At 35.3% G+C, this 23,489-nt stretch overlaps 1 protein-coding gene and 1 pseudogene across 6 annotated transcripts in view; one reads left to right on the top strand and one right to left on the bottom strand.

The window, feature by feature from the left end:
• The window catches only part of CEP350 (centrosomal protein 350), a 155,174-nt gene that overhangs the window by 114,642 nt on the left and 17,043 nt on the right, over positions 1–23,489 (top strand). For all 6 annotated transcript variants that reach the window (XM_081824786.1, XM_081824788.1, XM_081824784.1 and 3 more), the window contains 8 exons: positions 2,262–2,473; positions 5,587–5,731; positions 10,504–10,664; positions 13,424–13,560; positions 16,211–16,293; positions 17,520–19,522; positions 20,373–20,780; positions 20,882–21,028. In XM_081824786.1, coding sequence (XP_081680912.1) covers positions 2,262–2,473; positions 5,587–5,731; positions 10,504–10,664; positions 13,424–13,560; positions 16,211–16,293; positions 17,520–19,522; positions 20,373–20,780; positions 20,882–21,028 — 3,296 coding nt within the window. The remainder of the gene's footprint in view (positions 1–2,261; positions 2,474–5,586; positions 5,732–10,503; positions 10,665–13,423; positions 13,561–16,210; positions 16,294–17,519; positions 19,523–20,372; positions 20,781–20,881; positions 21,029–23,489) is intronic.
• On the bottom strand, positions 985–1,654 carry LOC102729345 (coiled-coil-helix-coiled-coil-helix domain-containing protein 2 pseudogene; annotated as a pseudogene).

Below are 23,489 nucleotides of genomic sequence, written 5' to 3'. Positions count from 1 at the left end.
GAATAAAAGTGAGGTACACATACCCTGCAATTCAGTGGTTCCAATCCCAGGTATGAATCCTAGAGCAGTGATTCTTAAAGTATGGCCCATGAAACCCTGGGGGAGTCTCTGAGATCCTTTCAGGGGGTCTGGGAGGTCAAAATTGTTTTTATAATAATACTAACGTTGTTTGCCTTTTTCACTGTGTTGACATTACACTGATGTAGCAAATATAATGGTGGGTAAAATTGCTGAAGCCTTAGCTTGAATCTAGGCAGTGGTGCCAAACTGTGTTAGTAGTCGTTGTGTTCCTCACCACTTTGCACTAATGATAACATGCCAGTTTTATGTAAGAATGTCCTTAAATAAGCACTTACAAATACGAATTTTGTTGACTCTCAACCTTTGAGTGTATATCTTTTTAATATTTTGTGTGACAAAATAGGAAATAATGCATAAAGCACTTGCATGTGCCTAAGGACAGTGGTTGCCTTGAAGAAAAGCACTTAATGCAGTGATTTGAATTGTAAGCTGAATTAGCCATTTTTTTTATGGAGTACCATTTTTACTTAAATGACTAAAAACCATGGTTACTTATACTTAAGTATTTGGCAAACAGTTTTTCAGAAATAAATGAAGCAACTCTGACTCTTGAAGGAGAACAAGTGACAGTATTTATTGTGAGGGATAAAATTTAAGGTTTCAAGTGAAAGTTTAGGATTTTAGAAATGCTGTTTTCCCCATTGTGAGCTGGACCGCTTTCTAATACTTAAAAGACTTTCCTGATATGATAGGTGATGATATTAATCAGAATCGTCTTTTTTTTGGGTGGGAGGGGGCAGGGAGAAAATCACTATTCTAATTAATTCACAAATGAGAACATCACAAAAGGTGATTTAAGGAGGCACACAAACATCTGCCCAGCCCCAAATTCAGACCATCTCGATGAACTTCTTTATAGTAAGAACACCCTTTTTCATTCCAGTTCTGAAGAAAGCTGTATTTAATGATGAAGCAGAGGTTTAACTGGTGGTTTTATACTTTATATATTCACTATTAAATATATTTTTATGCTAAATTAACCTGGTCATGAGAGATGATTTTCCATATCTTCAGTTTGAACTTCTTGATTAGGCTAATCCTTTTGCCCATCTGCACTGTTTCAGCACCTCGCTGAAACCTTCACAAAGCTTCAGGTCACCCTGGTTCTGGGCACACTCCAGAAACTGTTTCATCTCCTAGTGGCATGGTCCAGTCTGCTGCTGCTGCTGCAGGTACGCTGGCTGGGTTCCCTGAGGCTCCTGGTAAGTGATGTCAGGCCTTGAAGGCTCAGCATTACTTCCTCCACCGAAGCCCCTGATGATGGCACGATCTATCTGGTGCCCAACAGCAGAGCCCACAGCCACGCCAGCTGCAGCGGTTGCCATCTGGGCCATGAGACCTGGCCGCCGGGGCACAGCAGCAGGTGAGCCAACAGCAGCTGATGGAGCCACTGCTGGCGCTGGTCTAGGCGCAGCTCTCATCTGAGGTGCCCGGCTGGCCAGAGGTGCGGCTCTGGCTTCCACGCGCCATGGTTACTTGCAGAGCAGCTCGGCGTCTAGAAGTCCGAGATTCGGCCCAGAATTCTCTTTTCATATTGTATGATGAAATATGTCAACATTGGGAAGATCTTCATAACGCAGTGAACCAGTGTTTTCCAAATGACCGGTGATGATTTAGAAAATCATGCATGAGTAAAAAAATCCATTGACCAAAGGATTGTAATGTAACAGATCACAAAAAGTTTATTGATATGACTTCAAATTCCACATTACAGCTAACATGTAAGAAACTACCGATTGTCAAGTTTTGGTGTAACATCAAAAAAGAATATCCACAATTATCTGTAAAGACTATTGGAATACTCTTTCCTTTCTAACTACATATATTCTTTGTGAGGCCAGATTTTCAGTATGTGCTTCATCCAAAACAACATAAAGCCACAGATTGCAGACAGAAGCAGATATGAGAATCCAACTGTCTTCTGTTAAGCCAGACATTAAAGATATTTTTAAAATGTAAAACAATTCCTCTCCTTTCAAACTAAGCCCTTCTCTGTTTGCATCAGCCAAAATTCTTAGACTAACAGACTTTATAGTAATGTGATTCATTAAGTGATGGGATTAAAAATTATATCTAAATGCAACAATTGAAATTATGCAAAAGCAAATGTAAAGTGTAACAGTTGAACATTTCTTTTGACCAAGATTGTGGACTTTTTCTTGTTTTTACTCTTTCTGTAGAAATAGCAAGTGAAGCAGAGTCTCCACTACCTTCTTACTCTCACCTACACAGTGAAAGCTCTATTCCAGAAGAATTGGGCAGCCCTGCTGTTGGATATATACCATCTGAGTCTATAGCTCAGGAGCAGCCAGGGAGTCCAGATCATAGTGTACTTACTGAAGAAATGGTTTTTTCACAAGAACTGGAATCTTCTACCTCTCCTAGTAAACATGTAAGTTAATACCTATTTATCCCTTAAAACTTCTTTGGACAAAAGCCTATCTAAAAGGTATATTATTAACAGTTGTTTTCTTTTCTTTTTTTTAGCATTATATTCTTGTAGTTCATGACAGTGTTGACTATCGCCCATACCTGTAACATACAGTATATGACATTTGAACAGGAGTGAAGATTTTCATTGAATTCTAAAGATTTATGAGTATATGAATTTTAGCTTTAGTGGCAGTTATAAAATTATATATTATTAAGTCTCTTAATATGAGGGAATAGGAACTTCTAAAATCTTTTAAGATATTTACTTATTTATCTGACAGTGAGAGAGAGAGAGAGCATAAGCAGGGGGTGGGGAGCAGTAGAGGGAGAGGGAGAAGCAGATCCCCACTGAGCAGGGAGCCTGACATGGGGCTCCATCCCAGGACCCTGGAATCACGACCTGAGCCAAAGGCAGACGCTTAACCGACTGAGCCACCCAAGTGCCCCAGGAACTTCTGAGATCTTTAAAAGATAATTTAAGGTTGGGGCATCTGGCTCGCTCAGCATTAGAACACGTGACTCTTGATCTCAGGGTCATGAGTTCGAGCCCCACGTAGGGTGTAGAGATTACTTAAATAAATAAAACTTTAAAAAAAAGATAATTGAAGTTTAATTTAAAGATAATATGTAAGAATAATACAAGTTCTTATTAAAATCTGTATTCTGTCATATAATAGAAACAAGATCTTAAACTGTAATACCATTGTGGCTATCTATAATTTAGTTAATAACTGCCCTTATAAATCAGAATAAAAATAGTGGTTTCATCTCTTTAAAGTAGATCTGAAATGGTTATTGACTCTAAATTAGTATAATGGTCACTATTAGAATAAGGTTTTCCACATTGTCCTTAATTCTGTACTTTATTAAAAAAAACCTATCTGATAAAAACTTAAGCTAGAAACTTAACTGTTTTTCTTTTTAAATTAGATTTTACAAAGTATATAAAGGAGTTAGCATAATATTATTAAATATTATGTGAACAGAAACTTTGTTAAAGTCTATGTCTAAAAAAAGGAATATCCTTAAATTCAGAATGGAATATGCTTTGGTAGAGTATTTTATTGTGGATATGAAGAATGAATTGCATTTCCCCTATTGAAAAATCAGTCAGATTCATGTGTGTTATGGCACCTGAAAGATTTGGGGGGAAAACATTTTTTAAACAATGATCTAATGAAGAATCTGTTCTGTGCTGTGTTGCAAAATATTCCAATGCCTTGGGCGCATACCTGAAAACAGAGGTTTTAGATTATAAAAGGCTTCTAATTAAATTATGTTAGCAAATTCTTAGTTATTATGTGAAAATAGGCTTGTATATATAATTGTAGCATGGAATTTACAACCAAACTATGTGTTTTTTGACACAATCTTATTATTACTTCCTGTGAATTGATTAGATCATACCTAGCATTGAGATTCAGAATAGCCATCACCTGATCAAACTCTAAAAATTAGTTTTTTTCCTCACAAGAAAATATGTCAAAGAAATAAAACTAGTGTGTCTTAAAGTGGCTTTTATAATAAAAAACTAATATTTATTGAGTGCTTACTTACCAAGTGTCAGCTAATCATGCTCAATGCCTTATGTGGATTATCCTCACAACAATTCTATAGATACTGTGTTAAGCCCCACTCTGAAGATCTGCAGGCTAGGAAACTTGCCCAAATTCACAGATATAAGAAGTAATGATAGCTAGATATCAAAGTAGGCATTCTCACTTCCACCTGATGTCAGGGTAGAAATTATGTCCTTTGTAAATACTCTCTTGTGGACAGTCTTCTTATGTTCCCTTTTCTTCCCTTCCTCTTGCCTCTCTTTTTTCCTTCTTTCCACAAAACTAGTACATTTTTAGTATTTTTAAAGTTTCTTTTTTCAGTTTTATTGAGATATAATTGATACACAGCACTATAGAAGTTTAAGGTGTACAGCATAATGGCTTGACATGTATATATTGTGAAATACTTATTACAGTAAGTTTAACTGAAATCCCTCACTTCATAAAGTAACCAAAAAAAGTCTTTTTCTTTATAATGAGAATGTTTATGCTCCTCTCTTAGCAATTTTCACATGTACCATACAGCGATGTTAACTATAGTCATCACATTGTACATTACATCCCTAGGACTTATGTATCTTATAACTGGAAGTTTGTACCTTTGCCCACCTTCACCCAATTCCCCCCACCTGTGGTAACCACAAATGTGATCTCTTTTTCTGTGACTTTGGTTTTTTGTTTTTTTTTTTTTTAGATTCTACATATAAGTGAGATCATACAGTATTTGTCTTTCTCTGTCTGACTTATTTCTCCTAGCACAGTGCCCTCAAGGTCTATCCATGTTGCAAATGGCAGGATTTCCTTCCTTCTTTATGGCTGAATAGTATTCCCACGTGTGTGTGTGCACACACATGCACATGGGTACATACACCACATTTTCTTTATCCATTTATCTTTCAGTGGAGAACTACCATATGATCCAGCAACTCCAGTTCTGGGTGTATATCTGAAGGAAATTAAATTACTATGTTGAAAAGATACCTGCACCATGTATAGAATTTTTTTAATTAAAAAAAATAAGAGGGTAAATATCACTTAAACAATAGCTACTCCTACTTTATTATAAACATTATTTTTTTATTTTTATTTCTTTAAAGACTTTTATTTATTTATTTGACAGAGAGAGACACAGCAAGAGAGGGAACACAAGCAGGGGGAGAGGGAGAGGGAGAAGCAGACTCCCCGCCGAGCAGGGAGCCCAATGCGGGGCTCGATCCCAGGACCCTGGGATCATGACTTGAGCTGAAGGCAGATGCTTAACGACTGAGCCACCCAGGCGCCCCTATTATAAACATTTTTAAAAAGCATGCTTCTTTATAAGTTTTTTTCTGTAACTTTAAAAAAAAGTTGAGGTCTTATCCTTTGTATAATTTGTACTGTTTTTACTTTTCATGTCACAGAGTTACTTAAAACTCTTCGTAAATATTATCTTTAACGCTTGGTATCTCAAATGTTAAATAGATTTTACAAATGTATCACAAAACCATTCCCACTTGGTTTTCTGTTTGAACAGTCACCTCCCAAAAGCTGCACATCCATGTCAAAGCAGGAGTCTAGCAAAGGAAGTCATAGGACTGGAGGACAGTATCGTCTACCTGTCAAATCCCATCAACACTGTTACAGTTGGTCTGATGAGTCATTATCTATGACACAGTCAGGTAAGACTAATAACAAGGAGTTAGTTTTCTTTGTATTATATTTGAATTCCTCTTTAATAAGCTTTGTCTATCCATCTGTTAGTATAATGTTATCCTTTGTTGCATTTGTAAAGGCTTTTTGCTTGCCAAGATTAAATCACATTTCATTGCTTTTCATTGATAATTATTTCCCTTATTATACAAAATATGACAAACGGTTATATTCTTGGGTTGCTAATGGGCAGTCTTTTATTTATCAGACATTTGTTGAATTTTTTTTCTTTGTGCCAGATACTGCTTATGTGTTCCCATAGTGCTCTGTGCTTCAGCTTGTTATACCAGACAGCATATAAATTGTAACCAGACTTTACCCAGTGGGTCTCCCTTACTAGCATGTAGACTCCTGGAAAGGAGTGTCTGTACCTTGTTAACAGCTGTGGCACCAGAACCTCGCAGGTACTTTGCATTGCAAATGGCAGGTATTTATTAAATGTTTCTTGAATGAATTAATGATGACCATGAGGAGAGATAGGAAGAGGTAGTGCAAGATAGTGTAAGTTTCAAAGGAGGAAAGGTAGAGAATAGACTGCAAATGGCAGTGGGGGACATTGTCTATTTTCCTGTAATCTCTATGCTACTATAAAACTCTGTGCTATTAAAGTATGAAAGAATGAACAGCCTCTATTCTATAAGACTTCAATCTACAAGATTTGATCTTGGGAAATATACCTGTATAGGGAGTGCTCAGTTTATGTGGGACTCCACGGATAATTAATACTGTATTGAGTGTATGCCTTTTGAGCTCATTTTTAGTTTGCATTTGAGAGTAGAAATTTAATAGAAAAAAAGTGAAAAATATTATTCATATTTTGGTCTTTGATCCTTTTCTGTACCCCCTGTTTTCAGTGTTTCAAACGATAGTAAATCATGGGATTTTCCCACACCCATATTTATTTTATTTTTTACTAACATATAATTTGTATTATTTGTTTCAGGGGTACAGGTCTATGATTCATCAGTCTTACGCAGTTCACAGCGCTCACCATAGCACATGTCTATCACCCAGCCACCCTGTCCCTCCCAACCCCCTCCACTCCAGCAACCCTCAGTTTGTTTCCTGAGATTAAGAGTCTCTTATTATTTGTCTCACCCGTATTTATAAATCACTCTTTTTCTTTGAATAACTGCATAATATTTCAAAGAGTAGATATACCATAACTTTAATTTAACCATTTCCCTAGTGATGATCATTTAGATTTTCTCAAATAGCCAATAATGCTCTAGTGAACATCTTCATGTATATATTCTTGATGAATATTTCAGTAAGAATAAATTCTTAGAAATGGAATTACTAGGTCAACCCAGTTGAAGAATGTTGTCTACCATATTTATTTGTTGAAAATTATTATTTTATATATTTGTTTTCACGTACTCTGGTGAAAAGTTACAGCCAGTGGAGTAACATGTCAATAGACATAAACTTGATACTTGGAAACATGAATTCTTATCTTGTCTCTCTTACTCACTAGTGACTTTCTCCAAGTTTCTTTCCCATATTGAATAATCTTTTCCATCTGTTCCATGGAATAATATTGTAACCATCCTTGCATGAGTTACAGACCAAGGATTAATGATAATGTTAATAAGATACTGTTTTATTGATAAAATATAATTCAAGTAAGAATAGTTTTAGAGAAATAGCTCTGAGATTTTTAAACTATAGATGTCATCTACCTATTAATGATGACATCATATATGCAGTGTTTGTCGTCAGTTTTAATGTAGTGGAGTTATATAATGCCTTTCTCACTTAAGTGATGGAGAGTTTACCAGCCAAATTAATATAGGCCACATGTGTCACATAATCAGAAACTTAATTTTTTGATTATTCTGTCCATCTTGATGTGTTTAAAAAAATCGAAGTATCATTTATCTGTCCCCCCTTTCTCCCCCACTACTCAAAAAATCCCTGTAGGAGAGAATTCCATAAAGGCAATAAATTCATCTAGAGATTCTTTTAGATGTTACTAATGATAAGTACTATTCAATAATACTATAATTGATCAGATTAAATATATCAGATATAAAGTCCCATTCACTCTCATAGACTTTTACTTAATTTCTACCCTTCATTTGTATACTTTTGGTTTCTTTAGTACTCAAAAGTAGAAACATTTTCCAAGGTCTTTCATCTAAAAACTCCCAAGTTTTTCATCATCCACTGTTAAATCTTCACAACCGTAGATGATGAATATTTTTATTAAAATAATCACTGCTGGTATATGCAATTTTCAAAATATATTAATTTAAAATAATCATTTTGGGAGGGGGGCAAAGTTGAAACTAAGTCTGCAGGAGTATAATCGTCATGTATATAATTTTATCAAAGTAATGGCTCAGGTTTTGGAAGCACATAAAAGCTTATCAAGCTAAAGAAGCACGGTTTTAGAAGATGCAAAGGTATGGGATTATACTTCATTTTAGAAAGATTTTAATTTTTAGATCAGCCTGAAGTCCTACTCAGAATCGTTATACTAGAATCATCGAGTCTCTACAAAGCCTGCCACTAAGTGTTCAGAACCTTTTAACCCTGAAATCAATTGATTATTTTTTCAGAAATTAAAAAAATAAATAGATAGTTGCTCTCTCCCCACCCACCACCATTTTTAGCTTTAGACCAAAAAATATATTACCTAAAATATAGCTACATAAAATGTTGGTCTTACGTGATTATGAATCCTACCACCTTTTATTGAGCTTTTATGGTAGTTGAGGTGCTGTGCTGTGTGCTTTATTCACCTTATTTAATCTTCCCATCAATTCTAGAAATCAGTAGGGGTCAGACACCTTACTGACTACCAGTAGAAGATCCAGAGTTGAAAATGGCCTTTATTATTACGTTATCTTGTGAGTGTTGATCAGTAAATAGTGAGCTTTGCCCATGCTAAAGGCTCAGTATCATGCTACCGCTGGTATAAGATGGGTGTAACTTTCCTGAAGTATCTTAAGTCAGTGGTATAGAAGTGACAGGAACTTAGATTTCATTATTTCTAATCCAGATATTGGATCACACTATCAAAAAAGACTATAATCCTTTTGCATTTAAATAAATTCCATAACTAATTCTTACGCAATTTAATCTGAAGTACCTGGAAAACACCTGGTTATTTATGGTATAATGTTGTAGTGTACATCTGAGTCTTCAGATCTATATACTATAGTATTTCTGTTGTAATAGTATTTCTATTGCTATTAAATGTCTCGCTCAACATTAGTGTGTGGAAATGATACCATTGCGTGATTTTAGGACGAAGTGTGAGGAATAGTCATTTTTATTCTATGTAATTTCCATATGTAGTGAAATAAGCAGCATATTATATTGATGGATTGATTGATTGGTGGGCAGCAAAGCAAGGTTTATTGAGCAATGGCAAAGTGATAGTACAAAGCTCCCGAGGAAGGAGGGGACTCGAGAGGATTGAGCTAAGCGGCATCTTTAAATGATACTATTTTCATAGCATGTGTGTGGCACTTATTATAATGAAATGTCTTTTTCATGATTTTGCTATGACTGGACATCTACTTTGTGTGTTTGGGAGCTGTTGGGAAGAAATTAAGATTTAACTAGCTTCATTTCAGTTATTTTAAATATTTTAAGAGCTTCTAAAGAAAGGTTACAGCAGAGGATATTTCTTTTTAATTTCTCTCTTTCCTTTTATGTGGTATTAAGACATCATCTGATGATTCACAGTCAGTTTAAAATGACAAAATTTCAGGGCGCCTGGGTGGCTCAGTTGGTTAAATGTCAGACTTCTGGTTTTCACTCAGGTCATGATCTCAGGGTCATGAGATCGAGCCCTGCGATTGGGCTCTGCACTCAGTGGGGGAGTCTGCTTGGGATTCTCTCTCTCCCTCTCCCTCTGCCCCTCCCCCCGCTTACACACACACACTCTCTCTCTAAAATAAATAAATCTTTAAAAAAAATAAAATGACAATTTCAGGGTGTCTGGGTGACTCAGTTAAACTGTATCCTACTCTTGATCTCAGCTCAGGTCTTGATCTCACGGTTGTGATCAGGTCCCACAGTGGGCTTCATGTTGGGCGTGGAGCCTACCTTAAAAACAACAGACAGAATTTCAGTTTGATTTTAATATGACTTAAAAACTATTAACAACTAAGGGGAAGGACAGATAAATATGATTATCTTGTCATCAGGAAATAATTCCTTACAATGTCCAAATTTTACTAACCTAAAAGTTTTTCAACTTCTAGTTGCTTATCTCACCAAGACAGGGTATCTTGAGATTTATTTGCAATTTCAAATAGTACAATTAGAAAGTGAAAATAAATAGGAGGAGACCCCCTGCTCCGCCTAATAGAGATTTAGGGGACAGGAAGGGGAATGTAAATCACTAAAAAAAATTTTTCAAAGCTCAAATTCCTTAATTTTAAATGTTAGATTGACCTTAAGTTTAATATCACATTGCTGCTTTTCATTAATAATATAATTAATAGTTATTGAATTAACTATTCTTTTTTTTTAAGGTTTATTTATTCATTTGAGAGAGAGAGAGGGAGGAAAGGGGGCTGGGACAGAGGGGGAGAGAGAGAGAATCTCAAGTAGACTCCTTGCTGAGTGTGGAGCCTGAAGCAGGGCTCAATACCAGGACCCTAAGATCATGACCTGAGCCAAAATCAAGAGTCAGACACTTAACCAACTGAGCCACCCAGGTGCCCCAAATTTAAAGTTAAAGTAAGTTAAAATTAAATAAGAGATTTTGTATCTCTTTCAGAAACAACATCTGACCAAAGTGACATTGAAGGTAGGATCAGAGCCCTAAAGGATGAGCTGCGGAAAAGGAAATCAGTTGTGGACCAGCTGAAGAAGGAACAGAGAAAACGGCAGAAGGAAAGATTGAAAGCCCAAGAAGCCAGTCTGATCAAACAGTTAGAGGTTAGACATAGGAGGAAGTGGGTTCAGTATCAAGGCTAATGTATATGTGAAGCCTAAAATGTTTTTCATGTTGTTAACAAAGTAATGGATTAGATTTTTTCAGTATTAGTTTGGTGCCACATTTTAACCTCTTTTTAAAAAACCTGAGACTATCTAACCAAACTCTTGCTTAAAACATTAAATTAAATATTAAAATAATCTTATAATATCAAGTATTAAGTAAATATTAAAATCAAGTATTAAAGGGCTTTTTTCTAAATAAGAAAGATTAAGCCTATGAAAGATTGATAGCCATGCCCTCTGAAGCAAAGAATCATTAGATAAATAATTCTATTTTTAAAAAAGATCAATAATTCTAGCTATTGGAATTGTTACTGCCTTTTTAAAAACAATTTGTTTTGATATTTCTTGCTACATAGTTTATTAATGTGACTCTTTGTACTATTTGAAGGGCTCCAAAATGATAATTCTAAACTTGACTCTTCTCCCAAGCTCTAGCAGCCTTCCCTGATTCTTCCCCAGGCTGGAAACCTGGTTTTGATAGCTTCCTTATTCTGTTTTCACCTATCCATTCGGTCACCAGATCCCATTGATTCTTTTCTTTATAAATCTTCTTGCTTGTCATTTTCCATTCCAACCGACATCACGCTGTTTGGAGCCTCATGACTTCTCTGCATAGCTACTTGAATGTCCCTGTCTGTGGTTACTTCCCTATTGCTTGCATACCTTCTGCCAGCTTCGTGTTCCTAAAATGCTACATTCATCATAGATTCGATCTAAACTTCTTGCTCCTCACAAGAATTCCTTCTCATGACATCACCAGAGAAGATCATTCATTCAGCTTCTACCTGAACACTTCCACTGATAGGAAATTTCAAATTTTCAAGGCAGTTGGTTTCATTGTTGGGCTCTAGGTTCTCTAAATGTTAGAAAGCTTTTTGTTATGTTTAGCCAGTATTTCTGTCTTTTTAATGGTCCTTGTTGTGGTCACACCAAATATGTGTTCCTCCTACCTTTATTAGTTTAATCATCAGATATTTAGGTGCCTATTTGTATGCCAGGAACTCAGCTAATTACTTCACACATATTCTTCATTTATCCTCAAGCAACAAGGTATGGCTTTACTGTCCCTGTCTTATAGATGAGGAAACTGAGTTTGAGGGAGATTAATGATACTCAGGGACACACAGGTCATAAATGGTAAAGCTAGGATTTTAATATATCTCTAATTCTAAATTTTGTACCCTTACCATTATACTGCACTGTCTTCCACATAGAAAATGAGGCTGTTAACAGATGTGGAGAAAACAGACATTTACACAGGTACATGATACAGAGATGGGAACAGGGATTATAACTTGCACAGATGTTTGGAAGTAGGAAAAGTGGCTAAGGTAGAATGACCATACTGGCAAGATCATGTTGGAATGTATTAGGAAACAATAACTTTATTTAAATTATTTAAAAATAAAGATCATGTTCAGGACCTTAGAATCAGACTGATGAGTTTGGACTTCTAGTCAGCAGTCTTCAGCCTGACCACCACACATTAGAATTAACTGAGGAGCTTTTTGAAAAATACAAATATTCAGGCTCACTCCCAGAGGTATTAATTGGTCTAGGATGGGGCCCAGGATTTAAAAGCACTAGTGTAGGTAATGAGGAGCCATTGAAAATTAAATGAAATACGCTTAGATTGAAAAACGTTGCTCAAAAATGTTCGTTAATGGATATGCCAGCCAGAAAGACCTCTAGAGAAGTGCCATAGGATCCATGTCATTCAACATTTTATTAAATGGTTTACAGACAAAAGAAAGTTCTGTATTTAGGTTTTAGAATTATAGTATATGATGGAGAAATACATAAAATAGAGCATTTCATATAAAATCTTTTGGATTTTATTTAATCACAGATGTAATAAATCAACTACATTCATGTAAGTATAGCTTTCAGATCAGAATTCAGAGGAAGGTAATACGGATAGTGAAAGTTGTAAAAGTGGGGATTTTAGCCCAAGTTTTAGGGATCTGTAGCAATTGAGTAGCATCCATATGTTTATTCATTCAGTCTTAATATTTATTGACACCCTATTTGGGGCCATGAGTAGGTATTGAACATACAGTGTTAAACAGAACAGCTGTAGTCTCAGATAATGATGTAAAAGTGGGATTTTAGGCCAGAAAATTAAAAAATATAACAGATGAAGGGCTTCCCTTAGATTTCATCCAAATTAGAATTATATATTAGTGATAATGGATACAGAATGGCTGATAACATTTTTTGTAATTCTGAAATCATCATATCCTTAACCACACCCTTCCTTCTTCCTCAGGATTTGTATTCCCTAGTATCCCCAAGAAGGTGCCATTGAAGTCAGCATCGTGGCTAAACTTCTTAAAAATAACATGGAAGTATTAGGACAGTCTTTAAAGAATAATTACATGATCAGCTAAAAAAGTTTCTTAATGTGGCAGAGCCTGAATTATTGCTTCATTAAATTTTTGTAGAGTGGAGACTGTCATTTCCTAATTGATTTAGGGTTATAGTTACACATCTTGCTTATACGTAGACTATTTCAAGAAGGATCTATGAATAACTATTGATAGCACTCTGGGGAATGACACTGGTACTGGGAGAAAGATTTTTACATTACATCTTCTTTACTATTTGAATATTTTACCGTAAAATATACTATTTTCTTATTTAAAAGAGTTTTTAAAAATTCTGTATAGTGACTCCTCTGATTTTTCTAAACTTAGTCATATGATGAATTCATTAAGAAAACTGAAGCAGAGCTTAGCCGAGATTTGGAAACATCACCAACAGCCAAGCCTCAGATTAAAACGCTCTCCTCAGCTTCTGAAAAACCCAAGATCAAGCCCCTTCCATTACACAGGTAGAAATTTGTGATAACTTATCTATATTCTGCCTTGTTTGAGAAAAGTTTGTGAAAAGCATAAGGAAAGACTTTTAGTAGAGCTATCTTTTAAGTAATTGTGAAATTGTAGAAGTAAAAATATTGGTTAATATTTTTATTTTCACTAAAGTAATTTGTTATGTATGATACAATCACAAATCAAATGTATAATAAGGTACAGATTTAAAAATATATTTTGAATTCTGAAATCTGGTGGTTGCAATGAAAATAGTATCCACCAGTATTGCTATAGTAGCATTGTAAGTTGATATAGACCTTTTGAAAAGCAGTTTGCCAGTGTTTCAAAAGTAAAAAACAATCTGTAACTTTCAACTCAGTAATTCCACTTCTGGAAACCTAGCTTGAGAAAATATGGGCTACCAGAAGTCTCAATTTGCATGAATATGTTTCTCATAACATCCTTTATCTTAATATAACACATTGGAAGCAATCTTTATGTCCAAAAATGGGTGACTAGTCCAATAAATTATGGTTCTTTCCAGGGATAGAATATTATGCAGCCAGTTCAGGCAAATACAGAAGATATTAGGTAATGACATTCAAATATATAAGATAGTGTATAAAAAAGTTGCAATATTTAAAATAGATTTTGAACAGTGAGTAGGGGGTAAACAGTCAGTGGGACTGAGAAATTGGGGGCATTTCAGAGAGAAGGGCATTCATGAATGACCAAAAGCACCAAGGAGCTTGGCATATCATAGAAACTAAGCATAATAGGATGTTCATCGCTAAAGTTAGAAGAGACTGGAAAAATAAAAACCAAATTGTGAAACCTTGAACTCACTCATTCTTAGTAGTTTCTATCTTACTTTTCAGAAGAGGTGAAGCCTTTGAAGGTTTTTAAAGAAAATATTTAGGGATTTTTTTTTGTCTGTTACAAAAGTAATGTAGACTTATTATAATTAATTTCACATTACCCGAGTTTGAATCCTGGTTTCAATACCAGCTAGCTGCTTAACTTTGTTGGGCAAGTTATTTAATCTCTCTGTGCTTCAGGTTTTTTTAATAGGGATTTATATCCTATGATAACACCTGACTAATTAACTTGTTATGAGGGTTAAAAGACTTAACTTAGAACAGAGCTTAGCATACAATTAGCACTATGTATTAGTTACTATTTATTACTATTATTATTATTATAATACTGAGGGAAACAGTAAAAAGAAGAAAAGTTTAAATTATGTACCCAACTACCCCAAAATTGCAAATGTCAACAATATTTCTTTTTAGGATTTCTTATGCTTAGATTTTATGTATATTTTTCCACTATATTATAAACTGTAAATTTTATTTTTAGATTTCTACATAATATACTATTCAATGGCTTTATAGTTTTATTAACCAGGCTATTGGAAGATTTTAACAAGAGAATGATGCAATCACACTTGTGTTCAGAGAGATCTTCCTGACTACTCTGTGAAGGAAAGATAGAAAAGAGTAAGCTTAGAAGCAGGGAGAACAGGAGTCTAAGCCAGGCCTCAAATAATCAGTGGTAATAAGAATAGAGATAGGAGATAAATTTAGAAATATTTAAGTAGGGGTGCCTGGCTAGCTCAGTCAGTAGAGCATGCAACTCTTGATCTCAGGGTCGCAAGTTTGAGCCCCACATTGGGGGTAGAGTTTACTTAAAAAAAAAAAAAAAAAGAATTTATCCTTAAAAATACTTAAAAAAGAAATATTTAAGAAGTAGACTTGCCTAATCAAAGTGCTAGATAGTGAAGCAGGAGAAATCTAGAATGACTCCCAGGTTTCTCTTAAGTAGTTGGTTGGGTCAGAGTTCCATTAACCTAAATGGAAAATCGGATGTTCTTTTGTGGGGATCTTATGATTTTGGTTTTAGAATACTAATTGTGAGATGCCCATAGTTCACCTAAGGGAAATTATCCAGGAAAGATGTCAGGGTGAGATATATGAGGATGATCAGCATAAAGACGGTGGTTGAAACCACAAATAAAACAGCATCACCCAAAGAAGATATGCATTCAGAGAGAATAAAAGGGAGCCAAGTACTAAATATGATAAAATAGTATTTAAAGGCATTATAAAGAGAGAAATAGAAGGCAAATACTGTGACTTCACAAATAAAGAGAAGGCAAGAAAATGAAGAATGTACTCTTCCTGTTAACGTAATGAATAAAAGAGGACAACAGCAGGATGTGGAAGCGAACTGAGGGGCTCATAACATACTTACAAGCTAAGGGGGAAAAAATCTCCAGGTTGAAGGACTAAAGATTATAGAAAAGAGAATGTATAACTGAGGAGCACCATTAATGTGGGACTGTGTGAGTTTTTAGGAAGAAAGAAGTTCAAATAGACACCCCTTTTTCTTTCCTGCAGACGGGAAGAAAGACTATGAATATAGATATATTTGTAGGTGGAAGGTTTGGTGGTAAGAAAGTTCATGCTGATGGTCTCTGGTTTTCTCACTAAAAGAAGCAAGATCATCTACTGAGAGTGATGAGGCCCAGAAATAGCCTTGATGAAAGTGACAGGGTGGGGTGCCACCTGTGAAGGAGAAGTAGTTGTCTAAGACTTGACTGCTTTTTGTTACCAATTACTTTAGTATCAGCAGTACATTTATTTCTGCTCATTAATTTTTCTGTTTCAGATCTGAAACAGCAAAGAACTGGAAATCACTAACAGAATCAGAACGCTCCAGAGGATCATTGGAGTCCATTGCTGAACATATTGGTATGTAACTAGAAAAAATAATTGTTCTGTGTCTACATAGACAGGATTAATGCAAATGCCTGCACAATTCTACCTCTATACCTTGTTGATTAAAAAATAAATTTCTTAAAGATAATAATTATTGAAATTGTCAGTTACTTTGATATTTTAAAGTGATTTATTGGTTATATATAAATTTTTTGAATAAGTCTTTATTGTCCCAAATTTATGATAAAAAATGAAGCATAAAGACATTAATCTAAAATGGTTGAGTGTATCATTGGCATCATTAATCAGATTTTATAACTGAGTATATATTTTTTAGCTTATACTATTGTTTAGGGTTAAGTGGTCATATATATTTTTTTCAACTTAATCCAAAAAATGGTAAGAATTACAGAAAATAAAGTATAATTCAATGAGGAAATAAAACTGAGGCATAAAAAAGCCTACTTACAAGTAATGACAAAATAGAGATTTGAATTAAAAACTTTTAATTCTTAAAAAAAATAAACTTTTAATTCTTGGTTTGTTAGCTCATCACATCTTTTTTTTCTTCTGCAATTTTAGCTCTTAAAATGCTATATTTGGGGTGCCTGGGATCGAGGCCCACATTGGGCTGTGTGCTCAGCGGGGAGTCTGCTTAAGGATTGTCTCTCTCTCTCTCCCTCCCCCAACTCGAGTTCTCTCACTCTCACTCTCTCTCTCAAATAAATACATTTTTTAAAAATGCTGTATTTGCAGAAACAGTTTTCTTTTTTCTTGTATTTTTTTTTTAACATTTGAGAGCTTAGTTGAAGTCCCCAGGAAAATTCATTCTTATCAAAGTATATATAGAAGTATATTTGTCCTTCCTTCATTGTTTTTCTATATGAAATATGTATGTAATATCCATTGTACAGTTCTGGTTTTGCATGGTTTGAGGATGATCATGCAAATGTCTCCATAAACTTAGAGTCATTTTTCTTCATTTATAAGTGAAGACATTTAAGAAATTGATAAGTTAAGACAACATTTAAGAAATTATTTCAAACTTTAAATTTTCAGTCATTCTAAATGTTCTGGTTATTGTTGGTACAATATATTCTCTTAAAGGAAAAATTTACCTTATAAGGTAACAAAACAGGTTATAGTTATTGACCAAGTTTTTCCTCATAAAGATTTGGCTTTTATTTAGCCTTTGGTTCTAGAAGTTGAAAGATTGTAATTAAATAATTTTGATAATGATTTTTTTCTTTTCCTTTAAGATGCTGCCCTGGCAAGTTCTGAGAGATCATTATCAGAAAGGTCTTTATCTGCATATGCAAAGAGAGTGATTGAATTGGATAGACAAACAGAAGAGCATTTTCAGACTTCATCTCCAATTCTTAGATCATCAAGGAGAACCAGAGCAGAATCTGGAGATTCTCTAGAAAATGTACCTTCATTACCTCTTCTCAAAGAAGTGAATGCCCCTAATAGAATTCTGGATGTGTCAGAGGCCAAGGTTGAAGAAGACCCTAGTCAAAAATCAGAAATACAAGAAGTAGACTATACAAAACTGGAGGCGAGTGTGATTGAAGATGCCTATTCGAAACAATCTAGGAAGTCTGACGTCTTACTGAAACTAGACCTGGAACAGGGAGATTCATCTGAAATTCTTTCAAGGAAAGATCTTCCTTTAGATTCTGTAAATGTTCAGAAAGACTTAGTTAGATTAGCCATTGAAGATCTTCATAGAAAGGAGTTGAAAGAGAAAGAGTCAGATCAAGATACAGATCATAGTCCAAACATCAAATCAGAAAAAGACATTCAAGAACAAAAGAACATGAAGGAAAGGGACTTGTCTTTGTTAGAACATTTTTTTGCTCCTAAAGAGATAGCATACTCTGAAGATTTTAAAGTGTCTTCTTTGAAGAAAGACATTTCATCTGAATTATACAAAGATGACTTCGAGGTGTCATCTTTGTTGTCACTCAGGAAAGACTCTCAGTCTTGCAGAGACGAATCACAGCCAACCAGGAACTCTACAAGTAGAGCCATTAGCTTTGGCAGTGATGATGAAATCAGTGAGTGCCTCAGTGAGAAAAGCCTTTCTGTTCGTAGCAGTGTCCACTCTGAGAGGCTGTTGGAACTCAAGTCCCCTACTGAGCTTATGAAAAGTAAGGAGTGCAGTGATGTAGAGCATGAACAGGGAGTTACGGAGTCCCCTTCCTTGGTTTCAGTTTCTGTGGCAGATGAGTTACATGATTTCCACATTGGTGATAGGGTGTTGATTGGCAATGTTCAGCCAGGAACTCTTCGATTCAAAGGTGTGACTAGTTTTGCTAAAGGATTTTGGGCTGGAGTGGAGTTGGATAAAGCTGAAGGAAATAACAATGGAACATATGATGGCATTGTATACTTTGTGTGCAAAGAGAAGCATGGTATTTTTGCTCCTCCTCAAAAAATATCTCATATTCCAGAAAACTTTGATGACTGTGTAGACATAAATGAAGATGAAGAGTCTTACTCAGATGGACAGTATCAATACTATAATCAAGAACAAAAAGATAGAACAGATTCCAAGTTTGATAGAGAAGAGGATGCAGTTGAATATTTTTATGAGAACTCTCTACCTAGTATGCACGATATAGAAGCCTCACTTGATAGAAGCCTTAAAATAGAAACAGACAACATTCAGGACATTTCTGGAGTACTTGAAGCCCATGTTCACCAGCAGTCCTCGGTGGATTCACTGATCTGTTCAAAGGAAAACAAAGACCTTGTTTCTGGTGCCACAGAAAAGGTTTCCATTGCTGTAGAAGGCGATACTTTAGATAATAACTTTTCTGAAGAGTTAAAGAAGCAACAGCAGTTTACAGAAAAGGAAGAGAACCTATATCCTGAGGTCTCGGAAAAGCTTTCTACTCCACTTCTGGATCTTTTAACAAGAGAAAAGAACCAATTGGAAGCCCAGCTGAGGTCATCACAAAGTGAGGGAAAAAAGTCAAAGCAACAGCTAGAAAAAGTCAGCTTACTGACAGACAGTTTACTAACAGTCTTTGTGAAGGACACGGTCAATCAACTACAGGAAATCAAAAAAGCTAGGAATGAGAAAATCCAGCTTAGCAATCAGGAGCTTCTTGATGATGATCAAAAGAAAGTACTGCCCCAAGCCCTATCCCCAAATCATGAGGAGCAATCATCAGGTGTTCCAGGTTGCTTCTTAAGGTCTGAATTGGAAGATGAAAAAGAAGAGATTTCTTCACCAGATATATGCCCCAGACCTGTAAGTATTTTATCTAGACAGAATGTCAATTAACCTTATCTTTGTAGTGCATTTTAATTCTGTAGCTCCTGGTAGGTTTTTTGTGACGTGTTATTTATTAGATAAAAATCACTGTACTAGTTTTTAAAGGCCTTGTCACTGTTTTTCTGTCTGAAGTATAATTGTCCTCTGTTATGTCATGAGTGGTCACTATAGGGTTGTCACAAATACTAGCTGCTTTATGCTGGATTGATGGCCCTCGTGTGCTGTCCACAGGTTAGAGTCCCTTCCAGATTCACTGAACAGATTTATTCCATGGAGCTTTCCAGTGGTTCTCAATCCAGTTCCTTTTTTGCCTATGAAATTATTTGTCCACCTACCTACTCAGTTACCCTGCAGATATTACCAGTTGTGATGTTGATTATGGTAAAAAAAAATATATCCACTATGACATGTACTCAGACCATCAGCTTACTTAGGTTGCCCATGGACAGTTGAACAAAAGTAACGATTTTGAGTAACTTGAGCCAGATAATCACAAAAGGTGAGAAATTTTGTATACAATTTCCATACCCCACAGACAAGAGAGTACCTCAGAAACAAAATAATGATGATTCAAAAAGAAACAACTAATCAATAAACATTTTGTAAAAATTCAATTTTAATGCTTATATAAGCATAATTATGGGAAACAGGGTAGTTTTTTTTTAATTGTTTATTAGTAGCCACCATATTGTTTTTGTTTTGCTTATAGAGAAATAATAAATATACAAATAATATATTTGCTTTGTCTTTAAAAAAAAAAAAACACCCAAATGAGTGATCTGAGGTCACTAAATGGTGCTCTATTTGAATGGTTCCATTTCTGTAGGAGAGTCCAGTATTTGGTGCCAGTGGGCAGGAAGAACTTGCGAAGAGACTTGCTGAACTTGAGATCAGCCGGGAGTTCCTGAGCGTGTTAGGAGATGATCAAGACTGGTTTGATGAAGACTTTGGTTTGAGCTCTTCTCACAAGATCCCCAAAAATAAGGCAGAAGAAACAATTGTACCTTTAATGGCAGAACCTAAAAGAGCTCCCCAGAAGCCATGTGAAACACTATTGGCAGTTCCACATACTACAGAGGAAGTAGAAATTCTTGTACATAATGCAGCAGAAGAACTGTGGAAATGGAAAGAATTAGGTCATGATCCTCATAGCATCAGCATTCCTACAAAACTGCTTGGCTGTGCCAGTAAGGGTCTAGATATAGAAAGCACTAGTAAAAGAGTCTACAAACAGGTATGTAACATGAAAGGATAATTTTAATTTTTAAATTTTTCTCTGTTGTCTGAAATTCAGATTCTTAGCCATTTTATTTTGTGTTGTTTTTCTCTATCAAGGCGGTTTTTGATTTAACAAAAGAGATTTTTGAGGAAATATTTGCAGAGGATCCCAACTTAAATCAGCCTGTCTGGATGAAGCCATGTAGAATCAACTCCAGTTATTTCCGACGAGTGAAAAATCCAAATAACCTTGATGAAATCAAGGTAAACTGCAAACTAGAGAGTAGCTCCTTTTTTGACTTGCTGTTCATTTATGCAGATCTATAAATGCCATAAAAGCAGGTACTCTTCTGTATTATTCACCCTCTGTCCTCAAGGCCTGTCACATAGTGGGTATTCAATAAATGTTGAGTCACTGAACCCATGAGCAGTGGAGGGATGGGGGAGACGGAATCCTAAATCCTCAGGATTTTGCAAAGCATAATTTTAACAGTCATTTCCTATATATACATAACTATAATACTTAAGAAAAAATTAGGAAATAGGAAGATAAATTACTGCGATTCATTGGAGTTTTAGATAAATTTTTGGCAATTTAGAGATAGGTATTCTAGAAGTACACCTGAAAACATGTCATCTATCAAACATGCCAGCCCAAGACAGGTGTTAACCTTTTCATCTTTGATTTTGCAGGTTTCAAATTAGTAATGTGGTTTTGAAGTATGAGATAGTAATATGATATATAAAATATATTATTTGTTATCTAAGAAGGCTCTGAAAAGATTAAGTGCCCTGAGGCTACAGTGACTCCCAACAAAACTTCCGTCACGTTGGTGGAAATCTCTGCCTGTTCACATGTTTCTTTAATATAGCAAAGGTTATATTTCCAGTGCAGTACCTCTCAAACTGTAATGTAGTGAATATGAATCATCTGGGGATTTTGTTAAGATGGAGATTGTTACAGGTCTGGAGTAGGACCTGAGATTCTGCATTTTTAACAGGCTCCTTAGTGATGAGGATGCTATTGACCCTAGAACCACTCTGAGTAGCAAGGCTCTGGAGTTGTGTTTTCCAGACTATTTGATCATAGAAAGCTAATTTTTCCCACAGATAGCATACCTCCAACTATAGTTGATCTTTGAACGTTGTTGGCAGTTAGGGATGCCAACCCCCTACTCAACTGAAAATCTTTAGATACTAATAGCCTACCAGAAAGCTTGTGGATAACATAGTTAACACATATTTTGTATGTTATATGTATTATATACTGTATTCTTACAATAAAGTAAGCTAGAGAAAAGAAATGTTATTAAGAAAATCTTAAGAGAAAATACATTTATGTACTGTTGTGTATTCATTGAAAAAAATCCGTGTATAAGTGGACCCACACAGTTCAAACCCATGTTGTTCAGGGGTCAACTGTGCTCATCTTACTGGTGTATTTTCTTACAGTCATCGAGGAGTGTATGTGGACTATTAAAATACAGTAAAGAACATATACAATATTCTGGTATATAATGTGGAGGCATTGCCTAAACAATTTAGTCTTTTTTTATTAAAATATAGTTAACATACAACATTATATTAGTTTCAGGTGTACAACATAATGATTCAATATTTGTATATATTGTGAAAAGATCACAAGTCTAGTTAACATCCATCATCACATATAGTTACAAATTTTTTTGTATGATGAAAAATTTTAAGATCTGCTCTCAGCAACTTTGAAATATACAATACAGTATTAACTATAGAGAGCTTTTGAAAATATTTTGTACTCCTAGAACGCCAACAGATGTCTATGAGATGCAGTGTATGCTTATATCGAAGTTAGGCAAACTGTGGCCCACAGGCCAAATGCAGCCTACCACCTGTTTTTATAAATGAAGTTTTATTGGACCACAGCCACACCCATTTGTTTAAATATTGTCTATGGCTGCCTTCCTGCTATAACAGCAGAGTTGAGTAGTTGTGACAGAGACCACATGGCCCACAAAGCCTAAAATTGTTATAGTTTGGCCCTTTACTGAAGTTTGCAGACCCCTGCTTAAATTGAAGTAAGTAGTGCCAAAAAAAAAAAAAGTTTTCAGAGATTAATTTGATTCATTAAAAGAAAAAACAACTTTAAAATGATTTTCAACTTTGAAGAATAGAGTATCAGAACCAACCGGGGAGCTTTTTCAAAACACAGGTGTACTCCATTTCTTTCAGCCCTCCAAAGTTGATACATCCTTGAGAGAGAGAGAGAGAGTGTGGGGGTAGAGTTTGGGGACATAATGGTTTGAAAATCTTCTCAAATGATTCTGATTCATAAATGTATCTTTTCCCCCATTAAGAACATTGCTTTTTTGTTTGTTTAATTTTATTTTATTATGTTATGTTAATCACCATACATTACATCATTAGTTTTTGTAGTGTTCCATGATTCATTGTTTGCGTATAACACCCAGTGCTCCATTCAATACGTGCCCTCTTTAATAAACAGGCTAGCCCATCCCCCCACCCCCTCCCCTCTAGAACCCTCAGTTTGTTTCTCAGAATCCATAGTCTCTCATGGTTCGTCTCCCCCTCCGATTTCCCCCCCTTCATTCTTCCCCTCCTGCTATCTTCTTTTTTTTTTTTTTTTTAACATATATTGTATTATTTTCAGAGGTACAGATCTGTGATTCAACAGTCTTGCACAATTCACAGCGCTCACCATAGCATATACCCTCCCCAGTGTCTG

This window comes from Leptonychotes weddellii, chromosome 6, assembly GCF_054177405.1.
Source record: "Leptonychotes weddellii isolate Sample4059 chromosome 6, ASM5417740v2, whole genome shotgun sequence".
Taxonomy (NCBI): domain Eukaryota; kingdom Metazoa; phylum Chordata; class Mammalia; order Carnivora; family Phocidae; genus Leptonychotes; species Leptonychotes weddellii.
The sequence above is the reverse complement of the archived record's forward strand: the minus strand, read 5'-3'. Positions and strand labels throughout refer to the sequence as shown.